Consider the following 10344-nt stretch of genomic DNA (forward strand, 5'->3'; position numbering starts at 1 on the left):
TTGCTGTAACATACAGATCCCAAATATACAAATATATACAATATATACAAATTCCAGGGTTTCTCTTTGCTGTAATATACAGCTTGTGCTGACCAGTAACCCCCAGCCCCCCCAATTGTGAGTTCCACAATTCTTGCTAACAGCACATCAAATATGAGCTACATTACTGTAAAATTTTATAAGCCATAACCTGTAAGTATAAAATCACATCTGGATGTACCTCTAATGCAGAAAACATATTAAAACTGTGATTTAAAAAATATAAGCAGAATACAGAGAACGTACAAGTGTTTGAGTAGAAAGCAAAAGAACACAGAAAGGTGTCACTTAGGTTGGCACAATACATTTTAAACAGAAATAACACGTTTTAAACAGAAATAGAAGATTACATGGAAAAAGAAGATATAGTACAGATTTAAATGTATATATATTTATGAATATATTTTAGTCGTTGAACAACATAAATTAGTACTGTTTGCAGTGCATTTCTAAAGTATTTTTTTCCCTGCCTGCTAACAGCAGTTTTTCATCTAAATAGTACAAACTTTCAAGTCAAAAAGACTGGTATAAGCCTGAAGCAAGTTTAGAGAGAGGTCTGTCTTGATTTACAGTACAAGTACACGGTTGGTATATATTTAAGAATGACAGTGCTGTCTTTCAGTACTGCTGCCTACAATACTTGGAAATATATCCTTTCAGTATGCAAAGACATATCCTCTATGAAGCACCCAGATAAATCAGTTCACCCTTGGCTGTAACTAAATGCTGTTTAGTGACTTGTGATTGACAGGGCTTTACCCTCTGACAGCCAGATTCATTGTTGGGACAGCAACCAATCGTCGGGTTTGACGACATGAGCCTAATCAAAGTTGCAGTATAAAAAGCCCCCTTGGAATATATAAGGTACACCAGTGTGGCAAGCTGTCTCTCAGATTGCATTTGCTTTCACGGATCTGTTTAGTACTGAAAGGGAAAGGGGGAGGGGAAAGGAAAAAAAAAAGGAAAAGCGCTGCACTGAATGTGAGATCATGCAAAAGCTAGCAATCTATGTTTATATTTACCTGTTCATGCTGATTTCAGTTGATCCGGTGGCTCTTGATGACAGTAGTCAGCCCACAGAGAACACTGAAAAAGACGGACTGTGCAATGCTTGTACGTGGAGACAGAATACAAAATCCTCCAGAATAGAAGCCATAAAAATTCAAATCCTCAGCAAACTGCGCCTGGAACAAGCTCCTAACATTAGCAGGGATGTTATTAAACAACTTTTACCCAAAGCTCCTCCACTCCAGGAACTGATTGATCAGTATGACGTCCAGAGAGATGACAGTAGTGATGGCTCTTTGGAAGACGATGACTATCATGCCACCACCGAAACGATTATCACAATGCCTACAGAGTGTAAGTAACCCTGCTGCTTTCGCCTCCCACCACTCCTCCGAGAGAGTTCTCTCTCTGCTGTAGAGCCACGCAACTCCTCCTCAGGCTCTCCCAACAGGCTGCTGGCTGAAGTCTGCTAGAGGGAGGGAGGAGAGCATTATTACTAAAGAATTTGAGCCAGGTTCAGATGACTGTGTTGTGATCCTTTGTTTTACTGTTCCGTTTTCAGCTCCTTGTAACGTGTATGCCCTGTGGCACTTAGGATTTGCCCATTGCCTTAGAGAGCAAAGGGAGATCTGCAGTTTAGTTGACTTTTGTTATCTGCAGTACTCAGGGCATTTCCCATCACAAATATAAAGAACAAGTGCAGCTAATGAGATAACTATGTATTTCTGAGGGAGGTTTCACTGGCCAGCATTTTTAGAAGCAATAGAAATCAGCAGAAATACAGCTTAGAGCACCAGACCCACCTAACTGCAACATGTTATAGCAAGTGCAAGTATAGAGTTAAATTCTTGCTTCTTTGCTGATACCATAAACTAGCACCACCCACCTCCGAGTTAAAACTATATATTTAAAGCAAATATGTGTGTAACAGATTTAACTGTTAAAATGTCCATGCTATAGCAATCAGCTCCAGTAGTCATGCCAAGGAAGAATGAAGGCATTTACTGAATGAGCAGATTCTGAGTTATCTTCTGAGTGCTAAACATCTGCTATGGCTCCTATCAAGTATCTTTTGCATGGCTAATACTGTAGTATCTTATGTTCTTCATCAACTAAAGTATTTGGCTATGGCAGCTGTTTTTTTAAATAACATGAATATGATGTCGAAAATTAAAAAGATGACAGGACATATATGGCATGTTAGCAGTTACAGATATCATTACAATATGCATACTAGAATAATATCAGCTGCTCTAGCCAGCTGTACTTATCTATGAAGAAGTAACTTTATCTGTAAACTTTTTCAACTCATTAATTAGCATGTACTTAATGGCAGTATATTCCTGCAGCCTTATCACAAAGTTGAGGTCTGCCAGCAATTTTATTTGAGCCTATTATGTCCAAGGCTTTATAACATTTTTTAACTAAATTGTTACATAATTACAGTGACTGAAGAAAAGTCATTGTGCTTCATTGATCCAAGCTCATTTCCTACTCTTTATAAAAAGCCCTTGAACTATTTTAAATGCACTAAAGAGACAGGTATCTTAAGTGGTGAGATTTATGAATGTTAAAGCCCTGCACCATTTAAGATTAGTATTACCCATTTTATCCTGGCATGGAAAGACATTGCCATGACCAAGTATGACAGCTGCTTCATAGGCTACAGGAAGGAGGAACGCAGCACTGCATGTGACTTTCCTATAATATTAATCAAATGAAAACAAAATGATCTTTAGATTAACACTCTTATTTTTTTCCCCATTCAGAAAAGAAATTAAAGCAATTGTGTAGTTTGCCCACAGCTGCCTCTGAATACGTGTAGCACACTAAGGTTATTCGGTAAATTAGGAATAGTTATATGATAGCTATTAACACATATTGAATCAGATTATGCAAAGTTGCTATTCTGCATGCTTTATGAAGGTCCTCAGATGGTGACTAGCAGAAGTGAGTTTGTAGCAGTCACTGTGAAGTCAAATAGGCGGTGTCCTCTCCCCAAGTAGTTTTTGTTTGGGAAAGAGGCTTTTTTGTTGTGCAGGTCAGCCCACAGCACTGGTCAGAGCCCTGATCAGGCAGAGGACCACAAAGGTCCTCTACAGTGTTTACCTTCTTGTGACTGTCTATCATTTCCAAGTTTCAGCCTGAGCGTACCTCCACTCTGCTTAACCTATGGAGCACAAGGCACCAACTAGAGCTAGAAAATGGTTAGCCAAACCTCATTTTAGCCTGTTTACAAAACAATCATAGGTTCCTTGTCACATAGTATTACTTTTAGGTGATAGCACAATGATTTCATTGACATCCATTAAATTTGCTGCAAAGCATAAACCAGAGAAAATGAATTAAGTTAAATCCACTTTGTTACTGGTACTGTTTGTAACATATTGTAAGTCGTCCTACATGGAAGAAAAAAATAAAAATGGGGTTTATATATGAATATTTCTTTTTGTTCCCTGTTCAGTAATCTGTTCTTTCCATTCATTTATAGCTGATTTTCTCGTCCAAATGGAGGGAAAACCAAAATGTTGCTTCTTTAAGTTTAGCTCTAAAATACAATATAACAAAGTAGTAAAGGCACAATTGTGGATATACTTGAGGCAAGTCCAAAAACCTACAACAGTGTTTGTGCAGATCCTGAGACTTATTAAACCCATGAAAGATGGTACAAGATATACTGGAATTCGATCTTTGAAACTTGACATGAACCCCGGCACTGGTATTTGGCAGAGTATTGATGTGAAGACAGTGTTGCAAAACTGGCTCAAACAGCCAGAATCCAACTTAGGCATCGAAATAAAAGCTTTTGATGAGAATGGACAAGACCTTGCTGTAACCTTCCCAAGACCAGGTGAAGATGGATTGGTAAGTTTCTTGAGAAAAATCCAATTTAAATATCTTGCATTTTATTGAAAATAAAAACAATTATTTAAATTGTGTTTGAAGTATAAAATGGAAGCATTGTTCAGGGAACAGAAGTTCTACATATCCAAATCTTCTGTTCTTTGCTCTCTCATTATGTCAAAATCAATAGCATTCCTGTGCCTCTGTTTCCCTATTTGAAAATTTGAGTCAAATTGCAGTACTTCAGAGCAATGTTGAGAGGCATTAACTAGAAAATGTTTTGGTACTGATGGATGGTATGATCAAAGTAACATTATTTTCAAACTTGAGAGCAAAAACTGCTTAATAAGCAGTTATTTTACATAAAGCTAAAAGAAGAGTGGTTAGATTCTTTCATTGATAGGAAAGATGCCTCAGATATTGCTGCGAAAGTGAAGGGGTTTCTCCCTACAGTGTATGCATATATTTTCTATTAGCAATAGCAATAATTATCTATGTTTATGAAGGTGAGAACAGATATTCATAATGTTGAATTCTGTACCTTTCTGTATGTGATAAAGTGCATCGTTCCACCTACTAGAAATGTTTGAATAGAGAAATTCTGTTTGATACAATAGGTGAGTTGTTATTATTATAAGAAAGAGCATAAAATAACTATCTGGTTTCTTTTTTGTAAGTACAAATTAACAAATTAAACCTGAAACATACCAGTTAAAATAGAGCATTTTCCTTGTTATCTGTTTCTGCAAATAACAACCTGTAAAAATTCCTGAGCTTATCACAACCAAGAAATCCCTCCTTTTGAATAAAAAAGGATATTTTACTTTTACTTCTATGCAGTAGGTCAATCAGTTTATCATAGAATCATTTTGTTTGGAAAAGACCTTTAAGATCACTGATTTATGTAGCTGTGTAACGTTTAACTTCATAACAGTATAATGCAGTTAAAAAGGAGTTGAAGGAAAAACACTGTGATATCTTAATTGTAGATCCAGCATAGGTGTGGATCTCCCATACTTGAAACAGGCAAGCTGGATGTCATGATAAGGAACGTCCTCACTACCTCCATCCATTCAAATGATAACCCATGTGGATAACACATGGTTATCATCATTGATAAAAACAAACTGATTCAGCAGCAGGGCCGGGTTAGATGCATGGCTGATAATGGGAAAGGAAGTTTCTTCTCTTCCCTCTGGCTCCTCTCCAGCGGCTCCCGGTACAGGGACACTCCTCTCACCAAGCCCCTCCCCATATCATTTACCTTCGGGAGGAGTGTACCCAGCAGCTGGACAACTTGTAGCTGTAGAGGTGGGTATCTTGGAAGGGACAAACCCACGTAACAAAGTTAGCTGGACTGCTATTTACTCATAAGGAATGGTCTTCCTTCGTGGGGCAGTTCAGTCAGTGCCACAGTGACCCACAGGACTGAAATCAGTGTGTGGAAGGGAGGAAACTCCGGGAGCTTTTTCAAACTCGTGATTGTGAAGGCTGTGATTTCTTTCTATTCTCAGTTGGTGACAGTGGAAACACACCTTCAGCAGGAGACACGTGGCTCGGAGATCTGCCAAAGTACGTTCCTGGCCACAGGGTTCTTTCTAGAGTCAAAATATTAGGTGCCCCTCCAAATTCAGGACAGCAAATCCAGCCCTTTGGCAGAGGGGAAAGTTGTGAAGTACAAGTAACCTGAACTAGCAGGAGGAACACTTATTTCTACTGCCAGTGCAGTAATTCAAACATGACAGCAACTTCTTCCTTTTTGGTCTGGACAAGAAGCCTTCCCCATATCCAGAAAGCCTGAACTCATTTTAAATGGAGGGAATTTCAGAGGGATTCAGAAAAGGGAGACCAGCAACAGTTAGTTCTGTCCTTTAAAAGTTTTGGGAGTTCTGTTCTCATTTTGGAGTTTAAAACAAACCCCACATCAAAATAAAAATCCAGCATCCTCCAAAATTTCTGAAACATTCCTGTAGCAGGTAACAAAAATGGTGCTAGCACTGAGGTAATGATGATTTCAGGAACAGATACCCAGGAATTAAAGCTCTTTATAGAGGAACAGAAGGGAAAGCTGGTCCTCAGCATGAAAAATAGGAGTAATCCTTGAGCGGAGATCAGCTGTAGGAGAGATTTGCAGGAGGACTCGGTTTTGTTTAGAAAAAAATTATTTGAAAGTGTTAATTTGATACATCTATGTCTGAAATGCTTACTTGCATGTTTTTAGTGAACTTAGGCATACCTGATTAATGCTTCTGATTCATTCTCCTCTCCTCACAGAACCCGTTTCTAGAGGTCAGAGTTACAGACACACCAAAACGGTCCCGCAGAGATTTTGGCCTTGACTGTGACGAGCACTCGACAGAATCCCGATGTTGTCGCTACCCACTGACGGTGGATTTTGAAGCTTTCGGCTGGGACTGGATTATTGCCCCTAAAAGATACAAAGCAAATTACTGCTCCGGAGAATGCGAGTTTGTGTTTTTACAGAAGTACCCGCACACTCACCTCGTTCACCAAGCCAACCCCAGGGGTTCGGCAGGCCCTTGCTGCACACCCACCAAGATGTCCCCTATCAACATGCTGTACTTCAATGGGAAGGAACAAATAATATACGGCAAGATCCCGGCCATGGTTGTAGATCGCTGTGGGTGCTCATGAGGTTGCCGTTAGATCCACCACTTCGTATATTGTGGAAGCTACCAAAAGAAAAAGTTATACCCCCCTCACCAACCAGTCTTTGAAACTGTGAAGTTACGTACACAAGGCATTGCCGACATCCTACATACTGTATGACAGACAATCGTACAGATTTAGTGCAGCACCAGCTACAGAATGTGAACTAAAGGACGATACAGATACCTGACCTGGCTGGCTTTGAACCAGCGAAACAGAAAATCTACAATCGAAATCACCGGATTTAACACACAAAGTTCTTACATTGTGAGGGAATCAGTATTCAGTCATTCAGACGCAAATTTATATGCAGCTTTCAGTACACTTTGGTAATCAAAAGCAAGCTCCTTCTCACCTGAGGGCAGAAGGAGAGGGCTTTTAAGTCCATTTCTTCACAGCTTCACTTAATATTGTATTTACAGGAAAATATATACTGGTTACATATACACCACTACACAATACCACCAGAGTCATCCTTAAACACTTGAATATATAGTGCAGAATTGTGAAATGTATCAAACAAAATTCCACATACATGGACAAATCCTGAAATTAGGGATGGCATAGTGTATTTAGCGTGTTTCCATTCCTTCTTCTCACTAGTATGTTAGTAATCGATGGCAATGGTGCTACGTAAGCAGGTTGAGTAAATAGATAGTTATCTAAGTGAAAGAATTTAGATTAATAATGAATTTGCCCTATCCTCAGGTACACTATTCAACATTCGCAAGAAATAGATATTTTTTAAATGAAAAGGAATAGTTTTCTAGACATAGTAAAACAAAAGGCAGCAGAGAAGTCTAACATTCAAATCGCAATCCCACATTATAACCTGCCTTTGCAACATTACCATTTGCACTAAGATAAACCAATGCAAATAGTTGGTTGCTACAGATATTGTTTAAAAAAACCACTTTGATATAACTGACTTATGTAATATGTATGCATCAATATTTTGTAAATAAATGTTTATTTTTTAATCACTGTTGGTATATGTTCATCACAGGAAAAGAATAACTTTAATCCGTACTTTAGTTTAATAAACAAAAGCCAATATTCTCTTCATAATATAATTTCCTGGCTTTTAACACAAATAATATGTAGGAACAATGCAACAAAGTAAACCATATGTTGAGAATTATACTACATTTTATATGTTTTTTACATTGGTATGAGCCATCTGTGATAAATGATGGGTGTTGACATGTTTATAAGGTTCTTTGGGTTACTGTTTTTATGGTCATTTTGATCCACAACTGAATTTCCATACTTTGAATGTTATGTCCATAAACGATGATACCACAAAAGATTGCTATTAAATGCATTTTATTATATTTAAAAGTTTGCAGCAAAGCATTATCTTTATTTGAGCAAACATACTACACAGATTTCCACACTAATTCTGTACATTTTCTTATGGTAAAAAAATTATTACTTGAAATTAAAACAAAATCTATTTACTATAAAGTCCAGTTTATTTCACGTGTGAAATATAACTGATAAAACAGGTGTTTGTTAAGACAGCACAATCACTGTTAAATGTTAGTGTGATACACATTTCTGTTATATTCTAGAATTCAGTTTTGAATTCTTTGTGTAAAATCACCCTAAAACTGCAAAAAATGCTCAATTTTCTTTCCTTTTCTTTCTTTTCTATATTTTCTGCTTAGGTGGTAAATATTTTGTATTGAGTTTTCTACTTTTTTTATTTTATTTGTATGTAAGGACATTAAAATTTAAAATATAAGTGATGAGGTTTGAAACTTAAAAGCTAACAGATTTTCTACAGTTTCTTTTGAACAATTAGGAGTTCTGCTAAAGCTGTGTTCGAGCAGATGTTCAGATTCTCCTGATGCAGTTCATCAGAGCAGGTCTCTGGGGCCCTTAAACACATTTTCAATTTAGTTTCTCACAAAACACAATCAGAATAAATAAAAGATAGTTTCAAAGCTTTTAGAATACAGAGTCTTGGTGAAGCCGCAAGAGGTAAAAGAACACCACAATTCCTGCCTCTCAAAAAAAGTTACAAAATCAAGGGAGCAATCCTAGCTTTGTTGAAGTTAACGACAAAGCTTCCGCTGGCTTTAAGGGAGAACAACATTTTGACCTTTGACTTTTAATTCGTGACATTCAGGCACCAAATAATCCCATCCTGCTCATATAAGCTATGAATAGTATCTCTTTGCACAGGGCATACCAAAACCCTCTTATACTGTTCAGAGATTTAAAATTAACTTCCATTGTATACCTTCACGAGCTTGAATGGGGTCAGTTCGTAAAGCAACAGCCACAGAGATGCGGCACTGTGGATTTTGGAGATGATCATAAACAAAGTATGTCCCCAGCCTGCACCAAAATCCTGTTACAACACCTGCATGATTATTTTTCCCCATGATAGCTAAACTAAAGTTAATGCAAATTCAGTTATCCCCCCATTTAAGTGACATCATTGGCTGCCCTGTAATAACTGTGATAACCTGCACAAATGTGGTGCAGAAGTGATGAATTTTTTTTGCTTGGATTATTGAAAACAAAAGTAAACAAAAATGAGAAAAGAAATAATATGAATTTCTCAAATCATCTACTCCAAGCAGCATTCCACCTTGACATTCAGGTAAATTTAATTCCATGGAAGTTTTATGCAGCATGTGCCTTTCATATTCTGCCAAACTTGAAATTTCCATAGAGCACTGCTGGCTCCCAAGTTTTCAATACTGATCTCACATACAAGTGGCTACCCAAAGAACATGCACTGGTCTTTGATTCTGTTGACTTTAGCTGCTGATTATTTATAATTAATATGTTTATTAGCAATGAATTTGAGATGTCAATGATTCATTCAGCTCTTATTGCTACATCCTTGTATTTCCAAGGCTCAGGTCCTAAAGGCTTCAGCAGCATCTGTGAGTGTTTTGTGTGTCACTCAAACTTCACCCAGAAAAGACCAAAATAGAGAATGAGGTTTAATTTCTGAGAAATAAATAGCCTAATTTCCTTGCCTGGCCTTTTAAGAACCCATAGGAATGACACAGGTAGAATCCAGCCTTCCAGTACCCCAAGACATGTGTGCACACCTGCATTGGGGCAGTCCTTCATGTCATCAGGATTCTGTTTCAGATCTTCCCCTAGGCTCTACTATCCAGCTCCTCCCCTTTGAGCATGAGCCAGTCCTTCGCCAGTGCAATTTCACCCCTAGCTCTTACCCAGTTACAGTTACACTGTGGTTCAAGTAATGCTTCCCGACCCCTTACACAGCATCTCCCATCGCACCCCAGCCCGTGTCCATCCCCAGCTCAAAGCATGCTCCATGCTTTGCCCCACAGCCTCTTTTGGTAATGGGAACCCTGCAGTTTTGCCCTCCTGCCTATTATTCAACTCCAGTTCATCCTGCTTCTGCTGAACGCTGTGGTTTCGGGGGAAACCTTCCAGTATGCTCAAATGGAGCCCTGGGGGAATTTACCAGCTGACACAAGTTATCACTACTAAGCATATATGAACTGCAATTTTTCACAGATGTACTGTTTTGTTAAATATGAGCAGATTTCAAAAGAACAACTACAGGCCAAATCCATTCACAGCTTTAGGTAGCTTTTCCTCAATTCTGTGCCATCTAGGTTTGTTTTCTGTGGTTGTTCATTGGTGTTTCGGGATTTGGGTTTTTTTGTAGAGTTTTTTTGGTGGTTTCTTTATTAATCAGGGACGTTATTGAATTGGCTCATTCTTGGATGCAAATGAACTCTTTTGGCTAAGAGTCTTTAAAAGAAATCAGCCTGAGACTCGGCT

General features: G+C 38.2%; 1 protein-coding gene across 1 annotated transcript; it reads left to right on the plus strand.

Annotated features, from left to right (window-relative positions):
- The first annotated feature begins 896 nt into the window (after positions 1-896).
- MSTN (myostatin) lies at positions 897-7902 on the plus strand. Its single transcript, XM_062610042.1, has 3 exons — positions 897-1401; positions 3539-3912; positions 6166-7902. Exons 1-3 carry the CDS (start codon positions 1029-1031, stop codon positions 6544-6546), a joined length of 1128 nt encoding a protein of 375 aa, XP_062466026.1. The 5' UTR covers positions 897-1028; the 3' UTR covers positions 6547-7902.
- The last annotated feature ends 2442 nt before the right edge of the window (positions 7903-10344 follow it).

This window comes from Pezoporus occidentalis, unplaced genomic scaffold (assembly GCF_034315485.1).
Source record: "Pezoporus occidentalis ecotype Australia unplaced genomic scaffold, CSIRO_AGI_Poc_V1 ctg143, whole genome shotgun sequence".
Lineage (NCBI taxonomy): Eukaryota > Metazoa > Chordata > Aves > Psittaciformes > Psittacidae > Pezoporus > Pezoporus occidentalis.